Here is a 17,906-nt window from a genome sequence, read left to right on the forward strand (position 1 = left end):
ATATCAGAGGTACAAAGAAAACATGTCTGATTAAAAAGACACTCAGATGTCAAAGAGTTAAACTGGGATCTTTTACGGTTACAGACCACAAGATGCAAAGTTTCTTTTTACCTATGCACAGTAAAAACCCAAAAAGTATAAGAAAGTTCCATGGTCAAAAAACTTGAACTTACTTTAATGAGATTAGCACCTCCTTTTTCACAACCAATATGGTATTTCTTCTCGGGTGTCTGGAATGCTAACAACTCTTTTGTTACTCCAAGATGACCCTCTAAGATAGTTTCTTCAACACCTGTTTCCCCTGTTCTTTTTACTTCATCCTGCCATTTAAGACAAAGATAGGATATTTTGAAAAATACACATCTACCAAGCTTAAAACTGTACTTTACAATGCAGCAAAAAGCTGATTATTGATAATTAACTGATCCTAAAACTTACCCTAATCCTCTTAAGCCAGTCAATTTCATTATTGAGAAGAACTTCAGCATTGGGTACATTAATATTACTGTTGTAAGCATAGTTAAGAAGATGTCTTAAGAGAGTGAAGTAGTCTCCAGAATGCTTAGCTCTCTCTCTTGCAGTACTCTGTGTGAACAACAACAAAAAATGGTATCAATTCATACATACTTCTACTTATAGTGCAACACTAATATGTTTTCCCTAAAACTGGCAGTGAATATGAAAGAAGTGTAAGGTTATTTTTTAATGTTTTAGAAGTTTACAATTTAGCTGTATTTAGCTGGTCATTAATGACTTCTGACCTATTTTAGTAGCAGTTTCTGTACCTGAATGGCAAACAAACAGTGAAGTGATCAAATGTTCAAGAGAACCATGATCATGCAGAACTGAAAAGCCCTCCCCAGTAGGCCCAGTAAAAACAGGCTGTAACCGTAGGTATTTATCTAATCTGCTAATGATTTTTACTTGAAGGTTAGCATTCACTAAAGGTCAAATGCATATACTAAAGCTTATTGTTCATGTTCTCATCGGGAAATGCAAAAGTTCCCTTACCCCTTGGCTACCTCACATGGCAATCGACTGTGCTGCCTGCCTATAAGTCAAAAGGAATCTGGATTTCAGTGACTGTTGTTCATAGCCATTTATCTTATTACTTCTTACAGAAATTTACACTGTACTGAAGCCTTTACCTCTTAAAAACTTACCCCTAGAACAGTAAACAGCAGGGTAATGAAGAAAAGGAGAGGTCTCTGTCCCATGCAGCACCTGGTGGCCATTAAAAAGAATTGCTCCTGTGCCATTTGACGAACAGTTCTGGAAATCATTTAATAGAAACATTAAATTCAATCTCCCTACCCAAACAGAACATTTAAAAAAACCCGCACCAATTAAATTTGTGCTTATCTGCTTAATGCCATTTTCTAAAATTGCATGTAACGTAAGAAATGGGAATACTTTAATTATTCATTATCCATCATATTGTTTCTCCTTGCAGTGAAATTTTAGACACATCAATTACTATTAAAAAACCTGTCTCACAATTTATTAAAGGTAAGTGAAAAAGAAACTTACCAGCACCTGACCACTAAACCTTCACAACTGCCAGCAACTATTGCCTAACAACAAGCAATCTGCCACCCCAAGCCATTTTTTTTTTTTCCTAATCAAACACTAGTTGTGCCTGAAAGACAAAAGAGAACTGCCCTGGTAAAACTGTACCACTACAGCAGTTTGCTGAGCACCTATGAAGTGATCAAAATTTATCATTATTAAGAAACAAGAAAAGATGAGACTCTGAAAATTCAAGTGGCTAGAATTAAAGGAGATTTTCCGTCTAAGAACTTAATCTAACCACTGGAAAAATGTGGGAAAGGACAAGTTTAAGGAAAGAAAAAAAAATATTTTAGGCAAACCCTACTCTTTCAAGTTGTAAGATTAATTGTCATGAGTATTGTATCTTGTAAAAACTGTCAGAAACTACTCTGCTTAGGTGTAAAGGGAATAGAAATGAACGCTCTGCTTTAGGAAAGTATCTCATCATATAAGAAACTGAATTTTAGAGTGTCTTTTTGGAGTGGCTGTCATTGTTTTCGGCCCATGAGGTCACTGTGGAACACACATGGAAGAATCCCACTTCCTTCAAAGTTGTTTCTGTTTGGTTAACTGTGCTTCACAGACATACAAGAATAACTATGAGGTCAGAGAAAGATGCACCTAGCTGAGCATCCTGTTTCTGGTATACATCTAGGAAATTGCACAAGAAGAGGGAAGCATGCAGTGGCAGTTCTCCTGAATATTCTCTCAGCTTCTAACCATTTGTGGTTCAGTAAGACTACCAAAAGTGGTATTTCATAGCCCTCACCAGAGAAATTAATGAAAGAACCCCTCAAACTATTTCCAAACTGAAGGTTTACCCTGCTTAAATGTTATGCTGAAGAAATTCTTACACAAAGAAACACTGTCCTCTATTCATTGCCCTTTTGCTACTTCTGATTTTAAAGGTCTCTGTGGTATTCTCCTCCCACCATTTATCTCTTCTCCAATACGAAGCGCCCCAAACTATTCAGCTGTTCCTCAGATGGAAGTAATTTCAGAGCTTTGATCTCCCTTCTCACCCTTCTCTGACCCTTGCGAGTTCTACTACATTGCTCTGAGTTGCAGAAGACCATGGGTTAGAGGTCTGTTTTGTTCTTAATAATAATTGACATTTTATGGGATCTGACTGCTGAGCGGATGTTTTCATAAAGCTTCTCACAGAAATTTCTTTTAAGATACAACTCTTGAACACATCACATAGACACTCCTCAGGTTCATGGACTTTAAAGGCAGGGTGAAAAAGATAAAGATGGTATTTTCCTCAAGTCAGAAATGTGACCAAGGAGACAGTTCACACTGATGTCTCTAAAGAGTACGCAGTAGTGGAACACAAGTATTGTATTTTTGTGAGGCTGAATTTAAGAGCTCCTAAGGAACTATGGGAGAGGTGCAGCTACCTAAAATGCAGGCATCTAACAGTGCCATGTTAGACACCATGACAAGAGTGTAGAGTTGCATGATGAACTCACACTCACCTGGTGAAACAGCTGGAGGCCGAATGCCTCCGTCAAGACAGGCAACCTGAATCTCCTCCTATTGATAGCTCCAGGAGACAGATTTCTGTTTAGTTAACAGAAGGCAGCCTCTTCAACAGATGTAAGTGCTCCTGCTTTACACAGGCAGTAAGAATTTTTATTTAGGAGTCATATATGTATCACCACCACTCTGCAGCCACCAGTGGAATAATTCTGGGTTCCAGGATCATTTAGGACTAACTGTTCAGCTATCTGTTGACTAAGCCAGTCTTGTATTCTGGGGTCACCACTACAAAAATCAATTACCTTGGAGAGTAAGAACTGCTACAGTATTTAGTAGTAAACATTTTGCATTTTGTTTCTCAGTTTATAGGTAGCAAGACTATGCTATGAGGGAACAGCAAAAGTTCCATACAAACAAAACCTCTGAACGAAACAAACAAAGCCAACCAAACTATCTGATCTTTTCCAGAAAGATCGTATTTGTGAGATCTGAATTTGATAATCTTCCTTGTCTTTTATGGTGCACCAAAAACATTTTCTCACATGCATATTTTTTACTCACATTATTCTCTGATTGAGGGCAGGATATTAGAGAACAATAGCTGAAAATGGAAGGCTATTCAGAATTCTGTGGTATGTGCTAAATTTCCTCTGCACTGCAAACAACATTTTGTTTCCACATTAATTCAGAAAAGGAACTTAAAATTTTTTTAGCTTAGTTCAACCTCACCACCTTAATTTTCAAAACAGTCCTCCATTTCTCCTCATGTTTATGCTATTCTAACTATCATGTAATAATAAACAGCTGCATTCTAAATGAGGTTACCATACAGATCACAAGTTTTACAGGCAAATGAGAGAAAAGAGCTCAATGGTTAGCTTCTCTTACTGACAGTATACTGTGGACAAATAAAGCAGAGATAAGGAACTGAGCAGCACTTGGGTAAGAGAAGCCCTGAAAAAATTTATTCCCTCTGACAAACAAACCCCAAACCAACTGCATCCATTAATGCTACTCATTTTTAAAGAGCAAAAATCTAAAATACCAGGGGAATTAAGCCACTGTTGTTCAGACTTAGGCTGACGTGACAACAAAACTTGTGGAAAGAGAAGGCCAAGCTTGGGGACACATCTAGTTTCTTCCAATATTTCAGGAAGACATCTGCAACAGTCCATTATTCACTAGGCCAAGCAATATGAAATATCTGGGAGTAAACAAAGCTCATATCAGCAAGAAGAGTAACCACTAGAAGACACTGCCATACCCATGACAGATATTCCCATCTGTAAATCGAGACTGTAGCTTTTCCTAAAAAGAAATTCTACCTCCAGCACAAACTGTTATATGGAACCTGCACATGTAAATTCAGAGACTTCACTGTTTAAGACTTAAAAGTTCCCAACTTGAACCAACAATTCACTATGTTAAGGAAATATAACCACAAAAGAAAAGTCCTCACAAAAAGCATCTCCAGTTTTCAAAGACTGGAAGAGTGGTAACAAGTGAGGATACCAAACACTAACTAAAATATAAACAAATGCTAGTGAATGCTTATTTTACAATTAAGATAACATAAAAAAGCCACAAATCTGACAAATCTTCAGACCCACATCAACTGCAGATGGACAGAGCAGCACAGACACTTGCCCATGCTGTTTAGGTCTATTGGTACTCCAGCTCTGACATGTGGCCAACATACATTTAACTGTCAAAATAGTAATTTGATATCAACTGATGACACTTTTAAAAATAAAACTTAGTGATTTCTGACTCATCGGCCTTGAAAGTTACCAAAAATAATAGAAGACAGCTTGTTTCATTTAATGTGTAAAATTGTAACATACATTTGTCAGCACATCCTGTTAAACTTAGCTCTAACTTAAGTGAAAATAACAAGCTTCAGTGAAGCTGAAAATTCAACAGCCTATACCACAGGTTGCAGAACAATACAACTTGTGAGACTCCGATAATAACACACCATAGTTTCACCAACGTGTGCAAACAGTTCATTGTAAAGAGAAAGCCAGATGAGATGATGAATATTTCTGAACATAAGCCTGTTGAACCTTTTTTTTTTTTCCATAGAAAAGTTAAAAACCCAAACTATGGTGCTTTCTGACCTGTCATTTTTCAAAGGAAAGTTAAAATACTCATAGCACAACAGCAGTGGTATCTTACAAAACTAGACTAATCCTGACTAATGGTTCTAAGCACTGCTAAGTTTAATAAAAGCATACAAAAAAACTTTTCACCTGGACTAAAAATACATACCCCTGTACTTCTCATCATAATTTTGGATGGGCTAGAAGTTGCAAGACAAGCATCATACAGATGCTGTCTAAGGAGATCCGTAGGAAAAGCTTGGAGATGACAAGAGATCTCTGAACTCTACAGCAGGACTGCAGGGCAGCCGCACCACACCACTCTAGGCACCTCCTGCTGCTTCTACACATCCATCCCCCAACAGCGCCAAGGGTTCCTCCAGGACACTGCTACTGCAGCAGGTGACAGCTACAGTTTGACAGCTCTACTGAAAACATGTGAGTCACAAGTGTACCACTCCAATGCAAGAAAACCAGACGATTAAATTTTAACTTCCCCCTCTCCCCAAACTGCTAGAACTGTATCTTGTCTTTACTTAACAGAAAAAGCATAAGAAAATTCTTCTATACCCAAGTCACTTAAATATTCTAATGTAGCAAATATTCACATAATTTCTGAAAACCCATGAAGTAACTATTTTATTTACAATAAGTTGTTCTAAAGCCATTAGTAGCACATTATCAGGCATCAATAATGACAATACCCCCCTTAGAAGTACAAAGAAGATGGAATTGGTGGCATTGTAGGGTAGGCATCTAAATTACAGATTTATATTGCTAACCAACAGATTAAGACAACTGCAGGAAAAAAAAAAAAATGAAAGAAGTGGCTGCTCTGCATTTAGGTTTTATATTGATTTTGAATTGAAAAATAATACATGTCATTAAAAAAAAATAATCAATCACAACCAACACTTACTTGCTGTGACAGTGCAATAGCAAATCAATGATAAATGTCTGCCACGCCTTTTCTTTACTGAGTGCATCCAGTGCTGTTGGAATCAAAGCAAAACACAGGGTCATCACCTCCAACGCTTCACAGCAAACTTGCTCATCTTCCATGTCTGGTTCATTTCCTGCATTTGTCTGTGAAAAAAAAAAAAAAAAAAACAACAAGTGAGCACAAAGTGAGTACAGAAAAAAAATCCCAAGATCCCCAACTGGCTCCAAGGAATATACACTGAACACAAACATGAACCACAAATTTGTATACAAAGTGATTATCAGTGCCAAGTATCTTAAGCACTCCACTCAGATGTGATTAAAAGTACTTTGTGGACGACCTGAACATCCAGTACTGTGTATGAACTTAATGATCTGGAAGTTATCTAGAAAGCTTGTAAATGCTACATCAGTTAGTACTGCCAGTTTTTTTTGGTTGGCCTGTATTTAGGGTTTGTTTGTTTGTTGCGGTGGTGGTTTTTTATTATTATTATTAAATGAGATGTTTTCTTTACTATGCAGAACCTGGAGTTTAAAGCTTTGGAAACAGCTACTAGTTAAACAGAGGAAGGCTATAGTACTGTGTAATTCATCACAAAGTCCAGCTTAACAAAGCTTTGCTACTCACAACCTATTTGACCAAAATCTCCTTAATACTGCTAGAATTTGTTCAGCGCTTCAGTATTTTTTGAAAACATGAAACAGCTGAATCAAATTTCAAACAGCTGCTGTGGTGCCTTTTGAAACAGGGTAGGATAAAATTTCTAATTGGTACATAGGTTACTATTTCAATTAAGCACTTGAATAAGTGAGTTGATTTTGGTAAAGTTTTCCAAAATAAATACTTTGAGAATAAAAGCAAGCCCTTGCCTCCAAGCCCTCACCTCTATCTAAGGCCAAAATTAATTAGCTTGAAAAAGTTCTGAAGAAACTGAATGTGAGCAGGTCTCAATCTTAATCTATCAGTAATCACGGCTGCAGGTTAGCAACAATAACTAGAGGCATTAAGTATTTGTTTTATATATAGAAAGGTATCAAGATTAAGTGATCAGAAAGAAGGGATTACAATGCAGAGAAGATAACTAATTGCAAAGAACCACAGAAGAGGACAAAGCAAGTCTCAGGCTGGCAACATTCTGCCTTTGGACAAGAGCTAAAAATCAGAGACCGTCACTATCACCGCAGGAGGAAAATGTGGCAGTTCTGATATCTCTCAAGTTATGAGAGCTAAAGCAGAATGATTTCAACAAGTTCAGGGCTGTATCCGCTCTGCACTGCAGCATATAGAACCCAAGAGATATAACCCGCAACTCTGAACTATTTATATAAACCACATGTGAACCCATGAAGATGCTTTAGCTACCTACATAATAAGAGGAGAAAAAGCCATGCAGGATCAGCAATACTTAATTTTACCAGTGCTTCAGTGCTAATTTCAGATCAGTTCTTATTTCTCTTTCTAGACTGCACATAAGCTTTAAATAAATTTCAGTAGAATAGACCATTTTTAAGTTTGAAGACTAGAAAACTTAGCCTTCCAAGAAATGCTTACTCCTTATTTAAATACAGAATCTAACTGGTCTGAAAACACATTAGAGTAGCTTACAGAACTGAAGCATTTTTGAACTGCCAACAGATTCAAGTTACAACTAAATAGTTACTTAGAAAAGGAATTTGGAATAGAAAATTAAACTGTGATATGACAGCTGACGTATACTGGACTCCAAAACACATCATCACCAAGGCACCTACCTAAAAGCTCATCACACTCAAAGCCTGACCCAGCTGCCACTGTCCATTTTGTAAACAAAAGAATAGGTAATACAGAAAAGAAATTGTTTAGAAACTCTTACCTTTTCATAGATTTTACTGATTTCCTCATTTGAGCTGAAAACCAGCTGAACTGACCCGCAACCCGATGCCCAGACAATTTTTTGTACTGCCCTAATAACACAGATATCAGGGATGTACTTTGAAGCCTGAAAAAAAGATAAACCAAAGCAACGTTAAAATGCAGTCGCAAATAAAGTTGCAATGGATTCTAAAATATCACAATTTTATAGAAAGTTAAAAGAGGAAATTTTTTAAAATTTACAAAGAATTTTTCCTTAAATAGAAAAAAAACTCCAACAATGTTTATGGAAAAGCATTTGTACTTCACTTACATAATACTTCATTTTTTAATTAGTAGCATATAAGTTATATATATTACAGAATCTTAAACTGCAATGCTACAAGTATCAGGAATTACAAGTGAGCATTTTAAATAAATAATCAGTGACTATTTGATTCTGAGTAAGACTTTGCAGAAACTATGAACTTCAATGTCAAAAAGTTCTTGACCTGGGGAAAAAAACCCCACTAAATGACCAACCATGCACCTGGAAGGCAGCCAGCCTCTCAAGGAAAGTCAGAAGTTAAAGATATTTCAGGGTTTGCCTCTACCATATTTATTGTGCTAGCTGATAGCTAGCCAGACAAACTTTTACCAACTACATGATTTATATATAAAGATTCAACTCTATATTCAAGTCACACAGGGTTTAAAATTAACACAGATCACATCCTTATGAATGCAGAATCACACATCAGTATTTAAACATCAACTAGCTTCTACTGATATACATACGTTACAAAAAATATTACAGTTGCCATTATTTATAGTTTGCATCAACTTTCAAAGAAACCCCAAACCTCTGTCTGTGGAGTCTACATTCAAAGTAAAACTGTCCAAAAAACAGGTAATCTTTAAAAGCACTTGGAAGACAGTTCTCAAAAATTTTAGATTTCACTTTTCTAATACTTAGACTTAATTAAAAAAGGAGACTCTAAGAAGCTTAACTAATAAGCTAGCGCACCAGGAAACCTGAACCATGTGCTTTCCTCCTACCGATACAGATATTAACAGTAGGTATTTCACTCTTTGGCACAAGTAAAGCAATCTTACAGTAACAGCATCACAAGAAAAATGTGTCTCACAGAAAAAGAACTTTTTTTTTATATCTCAGTATAGTTTTAAAATTTTGAAGTATCTAAATTTGTTAAAAAGGTGAAAGATTTCTTTCTGTGATGTAGCCTTCTGTCTGGCCTACAGAAACCACAGACCTGCTGGAGTGGGTCCAGAGGAGAGCCACGAAGAAGATCAGAGGGCTGGAGCACCTCTCTTACAGGGACAGGCTGAGAGGGTTGGTGTGGTTCAGCCCGGAGAAGAGAAGGCTCTGAGAAGACCTAATCGCAGCCCTCCAGCGCCCAAAGGGGGCCTGCAAGAAAGCTGGGGAGGGACTTTTTAAGAGACTTATGGTGCTAGGATGAGGAGTAATGGCTTCAAAATGAAAGAAGGGAGATTTAGACTAGATAGAAGGAAAAAATTCTTTACTGTGAGAGTGGTGAGACACTGGAACAGGTTGCCCAGAGAGGTTGTGGATGCTCCTTCACTGGATGTGTTCAAGGCCAGGTTGGATGGGGCTTTGAGCAACCTGGTCACTGTTTGGAGACAGCTTTGCAGAGATTCTATCCAGTATAGAAAGCAAACATTCCCTGCTTCCACACTGGAAACTGAGGGATCCTGATTCATCACGGAAACAGAAGTCATGGTAGTTCAGATTTTAGCTTCTGCTGAATTCAGCAGAATTCACTAATGCATTCACTAACATGGTTTGCAATTCCAAATCCAAATGGGATTTGATCACACCATACAGATTAGACTACTGTATTTGCAAAGCACATTGTTTAACCCTACAGAGCTCCAAAATCCAATTTTTCACTTGTTCAATCATTAGTGCATTTTCAATATATGAAGATACACAGATAACAAAATGAGACTTTTATCTTTCAGCATTTAAAAGTCATGCTCAAAATTTTAAGAAATCCTCTCCTTTTCTGTATTTCTCTTCAGGAAGACGAACCAAAACATAAAACACCAAAAAAAGAAGAAAGTATCACAAAAATGTACCCACTGACTTTAAATCCACTACATAAAATTTCTAAAGTTCTGATCCAAGAGTAAAAATATTCACAATACATTAAAGAGCTTGTATAGAACCTGCCCAGTTCACTTAAGCCTTTATATGCTCTTAGACACTGAATTTCATAACTGCTTATGGAAGCAATTAATTAAATATTTTTAATTAGTTAACAGCTTATGAACCATATAAACATTTTAGGGTATGTTTTGTGACATTCTAGAAGGAAAATTCATGTTTTACAAAGCAATAAATTTAAGGGTTAAAAAACCCAGAGTAAATAAAAACCTACAGGAAAAAAGGTGATACAGAAATGAATTCACTAACCTCATCAGATATTTGCTGTGCAAGACGTATTGCTACATTTCTTAGCATGCATTCTGAAGTTGGATTAGGAATGTTTTGTAGGGCATTTTGTAGCACCACTGCCTGGTCATGCGTAGCCTGGTTTATCTGGAAGAAAGTATTTCTTACACTTATTTTTACATGGGAAAAAGAAGGCAAGAAGATATGAAAATCTGAAGTTACTTGAAAAAGTCTGGTAGAAATAAGATCTCTGAAGGAAAACTACTTACATAAACTGTAAACACCATGAAAAATAAGCACCCTAATTTTCAAATAGAAATCAATGCATCTGAAGACACACTGTGCTACAGTGTACAACCAGAGTACAAGCAGTTAAGAGGAGAGGCACTTGCTCAAAATTGCTTAGGTTTGTGGGGGTGTTTTATTGATCGTATTATTCCAAGTTAACAGAATGTTCAGAATTACCAATGCTTCCTTTCCTTTCTGTTAAGGAAGGAAAGAAAGGGTTTGCTAAAACAACAGGTCTTCCCTCTGGATTAGCTAATAGTGTCCAGACTGAGCATGGATGCAGTGTTCATTATAGTTATGCATATTTTAAACACCTGAGCTACAGCACTACTGACAAATTCTGTTCTGAATTATCCCTCCTGTTCTTTATCACACTTTTACAAGACATAAACTTGCCTTGCTGCTGTTTATCTTCACTTCTCTGTATTGGTTTGAGCATAGAGTTCCTTCTCCTTGGGCTGACGAATTTATAGTTTTGACAGCTCAAATCTGAATGGTTGTTTCCTCCTCACAGATATGCTTACTTGACAAGACTGTGTGCTGTGGTTACAATTTAAAACTTCCTGTACAGAAGTTTCTTCATTTTCTAGTACCACTTCAACCAAAAAACATCTCAAACGCTGCTCAAAACACACACTGAATTTGTTCTCTAACACCTGGTGCTGGTCATATCCCTTTGCCTTTCCAGCTTCACTAAGACACTTGATTCGGGGAGCAAAATTACACAACTCCTAGTGAAGACTCATCTCACACATTCAAGTAGCTATTGGAAACTGGCTGTAAATGATCAAACAGAATGTATATGGTGGCAAATCAGGATCTACATACCAGAACACTACACTTAACAATGTCACACATTCAACTTCCTACAAAGGCAAGAAAAGAAAAAACTACTTGAAAACTCCTAGTGACAGCAGCAGACCAGTAAATGGAAGACTGCAGACACAATCTTGATTAACCCATTCTCTTAAGTACTGCTGGGAAGCCAAGACAGAAAGTTATGCTACAGTACTTAGGCTTTAGATTAGAGAGATGAAAGGTATTTACAAATCTCACCTCCATCCCAAGGTGTAAGCTTATTGGTGCTGCAGCAAGAAAAAAGTATCAAGACCGAAGTCGTTCAAATAGGACCACAATGACAGCAAGAATAACTATGGTTTTTCCAACAAATCAGTTAATAATAATTAGGTGTTTGAAACACTAAACAGAAAATGTCAGCAGTCGTGGAAAAATGTTACTACCTCCTAACTGGACAGCATCAATCTGTTTCAAACAGTACTTCAAGACTAAAGTAATGTGTTCCAAACTGCCTTTTGAACAGTCATTGTAAGAAAATCGAGCAGTAAAAATTTACTTATTTTAAAAAGATGAAAGATAGGGTGGCAAACATTTGCTTTAAGATGTTTATATGATGTTCTAACAAAAGATGTGAAAACAGATCTGCATCTCTACAACAGTTTTGATTTCCTTGAAGTAGAATTAATCTGATATCTTCCAACAGATGCAGCTCACCAGAACAGGTACTTATTTTTCAGACTTAAGGAAAATGTACTTCTCTGCTTCATAGATGGGTCTTAGTAAATATTCTGGAAGAAAGTGAAGAGGGGCCCTCTATGTATTCTTCAGTCTAGGTTGCTACCTCAAGCAACTATTCAAGACAGAACCTCACAAAATTTAAAAAACAGCTGGAATACCTGGAAGAAAATGCCCATGAAGGACAGCAGCAAATTTTAATTTTTTTTGGCTCTATGGCGTACACCTACTGTCAGAGGGCAGACAAAATCTTGACCCACAACATACTTGCCTATGTTGAAAAACTAATTAGGCCTATTAAACACGGCCTATTTTCATATTAGGCCTATGAAAAACTAATTAGGCCTATTAAACACACAGAAAATCTACTACTATAGACATGTGAGATCACAGTTCAGAACACCTGAGTCACACTTTCCCTTTCCAGCTCTGAAAAATCTTAGGTTGACACCTTTCAACTATCAGCACTGAACACTGCAACATATCTAGCTGTCCTCTGCAAGAGTTTGTTACAAGCAACAGACAGAATTAGCAAGCCAAGGACTTATTTTTGTGTAGAAAAAGGGCTGGCATGACTCAACATTAGTTGTTGTTTCATGGTCTAATCATAAATATGAGATACAAGAAATTCAGAGCCACATCTTTCCAGAGCTCAAAAAGCTCAAAAGAATGAGGATTTGCATTTATGGGATAGACATACTTGAAAATGGAAAGTTACCTGTACTGACAATCACGCAAACCATTGGAAATCATATAGAGAGCAAGTGGATCTCACATCTAACTTTTCCACAGTCAGAAAGAAACTGGATTTGTTTAGTAAGCTCATCTCTTTTTTAGAATCATCAGGTAATATCTGAAATGATGAGTTCTTGACATGAAACTCACTGAAGGGGATTGTCAATGGAGAGTAGGATAGATGTTGCTGCAGACAACAGAAAAACCAGAGTACATTGCTATTTGCAGGAAGGAAGATTTATATTACCGGTGAAATTGTACTTGTGCCTTCCACAACTGGCTGACAAGCTTCTGCCACAGCTCGAACATGGCCATATCCAATTGCTGTTAGTAATAATTTGGCTATTTTTAGAGCATTAAGGTAGGCACCCCTTCGAGTTTCCATATCTGCATTTGGCAGGAAGTTATTTCTAGTCAGCATGCTCAACACAAGAGGCAAACCACCACTTTTTAGGAAGTTGTATTGGAAGTCACTGGCATCTTCTCCCAGAGGTGCACTGGCAGGCATTAACAAGGCATAAACTACCTGTAAAACAAAATACAGAGTTAATGAAAAGAAACATACTAGCCTGAATCTAGAGGGATACAAGACTATGTTGAAATATTACTTAAGCAATGTTTTGACAGCACTGGCCACATATCAGTTTGTTCCAGTAAACTGTTACTCTTTTCAATTGTTAATTTCAAACAAGAATTTGACCTTGGGCTTCCATAATATTACAGAAAGGATTGCCAAAGAGAGAATTGAAGATTCTTGAAGAACAGCCAAAGCATCACAAACCTCTGTTAGATACAGCACTTGCGAGGCAGAAGGACCAAAGAATAGAGAATCAAGGGATGGACTAAGGCTGCTTTCCCCAAGCTTTGCATGATCTAAACAAATAGCTCTTAGTTTCTCAACTGTAGTGTTATCTGAAAAAAACAAAACAAAACACAACTTATAAACATTATGCAACAAAACTACCACAGAACAAGCCAGTGGTATTTACAATTATAAATCTGAAAAATTTTAAGCATACCAGAAAAGCTGCGAAAACATAACTGACAGACAAGATCAGATTATGACGTGTTCTGCAGTGATGACTTCTGTCAGTACAAAAATTCATTACGGTGTCATTACACTGAACCCCAGTACTAAATGCAAACCCTGACAACTCTACGTGACAAACAGACAACTATTTGGGAAATAAATTTACAATCCTAACTAGGATAACAGTCATGAATTACAGTATCAATAAGTTACTAGAAAGTGGAAAATATTCCCCTATCTTCCTTTTTATTTAACAGGTGAGAAATTATTATACAGGATACTGCAAGATAAAACAGGAGACAATTAAGTTTTACCTGGTGGCATGAGCTTCATAAGAACTCGTGCTCCATCCCTCAGAGGTGGCATATTTAGGCTACTGCCCAAGTCTGCAACTTGCCAAAGAAAGGAGATGTATCGAGGATGCAGTGACATGATCTTAAAATAAGGAAACAAAAATTCCCCATAAAAATCACTTGTTAAAGTATAGGGAAAAAATAGTTTTAAACTGTTCATTTCAGAACATGCTTACCACTCCAGGCAAACAGCTTTCAACTTCTGGGTTTGGACCATCACTGTAATGATTGCCATGGTTGCCAGGGGAACCAGTTGAAGAGTCAGAAGAACTATCTGGACTTGAGGGCATATTAGAATTTATCTGTGTAAGCTTTGCCGTAATTAGCTGAAAAACACAATCATAGTTTTAATACTATGCAAAGACAGAGATTCTTTACTAAATAAGAACCTGATATAACATTAATGGCATAACACAGGAGGAATGGAACTATTTCCCAACAGTAAGGGATCTCGTACCTGGTATTCTTCAAGCATATCCAAAAGGCAAATGACATCTGCATTGACATAAATGATGAACGTCCAACACTCACCGTTTTATCTTTGAGATTCAACTGCCCAATTAATTTTCTGTCATCTGCAGGGTCCACCAGCTCACCACCAATGAAGAGTTCTACTTTTGTGTGCGCACTATTGGCTTTAATACGGTTGAGAATGCAACGCCGAACCTGGCCAATCGTGTCGTTTGTATGAGACCAAATATCCAAATCTTCCACCTGTCGGCCTTGGTTTGGAAAACGAACTACCAGTGTGATGTGTTTACCACGGAAAGCTCTGAAAATAAACACACCAGATAAAGTTATTTCTACCCTCACAAAATAAAATTCTTTTTCCTGCTGTATTTTGTGTGGCAGATATTTCAATACCAAATCTTTACATATGGTGATATACTCCAGCATGAGATTTTGTGGAAGCCCCAGCAATTATACAAATATAACATACATAGAAACTTTCAAGAAGCCACACTCTCCACAAGTGTTTTAAACATATGGTCAACTTTGCAGTCAGGTCAGGAACATTGATAGAATTTTAAAAAGTCTCTTAGGAAGCCTTAAGTCTTTTCTCTGGCTTGTAATCTCCCAATAAAAATGTGCAAACAAAGCTCAACTGGACTGGTAACTGTTATGATCTTTTAGCAAAACTCCATTTTAAATACACCAAGATCAGAAAAAGCCATCAGGTCACCAAGTCTTAATGTCTTCTGTCAAAAGCTGTTAAAAGTTTTATGTTGGAATTCCAATTGTAAGAACCAGAATGCTTTTAAAGAATGTGAAGAGGTCAAAAAAAGAAACATTTTCAACATTAGCAGTGATCACACTTCACACAATGGCAGGAAACTCATTAAGAAAGATGTGCCCAGATAAGCCAAACAAGCTAATCCCATGCAACAAAAGGTGGCAAAAATTCCTTATAAAAGCTCCTTGCTAACAAGACCTGTGAAAAAGTTAGCCTAACCAAATAAGCAGCCTGTATAAAAAAAGATGCACCCACAGCCAACAAAAGAACTTATTTAAGACTAATCAATCAATATGTAAAATAAAAGTGCTGAGGAGTGCTGCAAATTACTAACACATGAAGAAACAGCAATCTCTTAGGCTTTCTTGACAAAAAGACATTTAAAATAAGGGGACAACAAACCCCCACCACATCTAAAAATATGTTAGCTGCACCAAAAAGCCATAGAAATCTCACTGTATTCCTTACGTATTTTTGAGACTTTCTTCCCACAGATGGCAGCCACTAGCACTTGAACATTTAAAGTTTTCTGTTCTGCCTTCCTCTCTCAGGAAATACAGTATTTTGATTCTGAACAGAACTACACGACACTGGATTTAAGCATTTCCTTTTTCTTTGTACCAAAGACAGAGTTAAAGAAGGAGTAGCTAGGATTCAAGCTAAGTTTTCACTAAATAGTGAAGGTATACATAGGTAAATATAGTTCAAAGTGCTGTTCTCTTCCACCCCTTTTTATGTGGAATTTATACAGAATATTTCACTGAAGAAATAATTCTAAATTTAAGCTTTACATCCCAAACCATCGAGTTACAAGGTACATTGTGCTAGTTATAAAGCAAAGCATCAGAAACAAATTTCTTCTCAGGCCTGCTGTCCCTTTCACATATACACCTGTATTTGCATCCTTTTTCGACCTTTTTTTTTTAACGACAGACGAATTTCATGCATTAGCAAAGAAAACATAAATTTGAAACTTTGTAAGTACATTCCCTGAAGAGAAACCCTTTATAGTGTAAAAATCAAAGACATTAGCAATATTTTAGTTAAGATAAATCAGAATCGTAGCAATCCATTTTCACACGTACCTTGACATAGGCAGAATAGTCCTCTCTTCATGGTAATCACTGTCACATTCATTTATATACTCTCTTAAAACAGTCAATACTCTCACCATACGTATTGCTTCTTGCCTTGCACAATTGATACTGTCTTTATCTCCATCCAAAACACATAATGTATCATAGGAGGCTTTCAGACGATCAAAACAGGACTGAATGAAGTCTTCATGAATCACTACCTAATTACATTTAAAAAAATTGGAGCAATTACAGCAAAATATAAACATTCAAAACCATCTTCTCAGCAGGACAATCCAATGGTAGAAGTAAAAAACAAACCAAAACATAAAAACAAACAAGGTAAGTTACTCCATAAAGCTGTTTTACTCCACTTTAAAATAAAATCCCATTAGTAAATAGCTCTAATTCAGTAAGCACTTCAAAAATCTTGCATGTCATCAGTGGCTCTAACTTTATAGTGCAAATTTGCACTAATATCTAAAAAGTGAAACTCTGCACAAAGAACACTAAATTGGATTTTGTCTTACTCATTTTGTCAGACTACATTACAGAACCTCTAGCTGACAATCTAGTAGAGTTTAACTTACTAATAGCGAACACAGAAAATCTTGAGGATGAGTGGCTGGAAGGCTGCTCGGCAAAAAGGGACCAAACTAAACTAAATATGAGTCATTAGTATGTCCAGGTGGCCAAGAAGGCCAACAGCATCCTGGCTTGTATCAGAAATAGTGTGGCCAGCAGGCTTAGAGAAGTGATCGTCCCCCTGTACTCAGCACTGGTGAGGCCACACCTTGAGTACTATGTTCAGTTTTGGGGTCCTTACCACAAGAAAGACACAGAGGTAATGGAATGGATCCAGAGAAGGGCAACAAAGGTGGTGAAGGGTCTAGACCACAAGTGTTATGAGGAGTGCCTGAGGGAACTGGGGTTGTTTAGTCTGGAGAAAAGGAGACATTATTACTCTCCACAACTACCTGAAAGGAGGTTGTAACAAGGTGGGGGCCAGCCTCTTCTCCCAACTAAAAAGCAATAGGAGAAGAGGAAATAGCGTCAAGTTGTATCAGGGGAGTTTTAGGTTGGATATTAGGAAGAATTTCTTCACTGAAAGGGTTATCATGCAGCGGAACAGGCTACCCAGGGAAGTGGATGAATCACCATCCCTGGACGCGTTTAAAAGTTGTGTAGGTATGGTGCTCAGGGGAACGGTTTAGTGGTGGACTTGGCAGAGTCAGGTTAATGGTTGGATTTGATGATCTTAAAGGTCTTTTCCAACCCAAACAGTTCTACGGGTCCATTTACAGACCACCAG

At 37.1% G+C, this 17,906-nt stretch overlaps 1 protein-coding gene across 1 annotated transcript in view; it reads right to left on the bottom strand.

Annotated features, from left to right (window-relative positions):
* The window catches only part of LOC103776326 (probable ubiquitin carboxyl-terminal hydrolase FAF-X), a gene marked incomplete at its 3' end in the record, with an annotated part of 54,330 nt that overhangs the window by 10,409 nt on the left and 26,015 nt on the right, over positions 1-17,906 (bottom strand). Inside the window, exons 14-25 of the mRNA XM_008943833.1 lie at positions 16,604-16,815; positions 14,816-15,056; positions 14,461-14,610; positions 14,246-14,366; positions 13,683-13,813; positions 13,149-13,427; positions 10,367-10,492; positions 7,931-8,056; positions 6,055-6,221; positions 1,164-1,272; positions 439-585; positions 174-320 (exon numbers count right to left, since the gene is read on the bottom strand). Coding sequence (XP_008942081.1) covers positions 174-320; positions 439-585; positions 1,164-1,272; positions 6,055-6,221; positions 7,931-8,056; positions 10,367-10,492; positions 13,149-13,427; positions 13,683-13,813; positions 14,246-14,366; positions 14,461-14,610; positions 14,816-15,056; positions 16,604-16,815 — 1,956 coding nt within the window. The remainder of the gene's footprint in view (positions 1-173; positions 321-438; positions 586-1,163; positions 1,273-6,054; positions 6,222-7,930; positions 8,057-10,366; positions 10,493-13,148; positions 13,428-13,682; positions 13,814-14,245; positions 14,367-14,460; positions 14,611-14,815; positions 15,057-16,603; positions 16,816-17,906) is intronic.

This window comes from Merops nubicus, unplaced genomic scaffold (genome assembly GCF_000691845.1).
Source record: "Merops nubicus isolate BGI_N331 unplaced genomic scaffold, ASM69184v1 scaffold9567, whole genome shotgun sequence".
NCBI classification, from domain to species: Eukaryota; Metazoa; Chordata; class Aves; order Coraciiformes; family Meropidae; genus Merops; species Merops nubicus.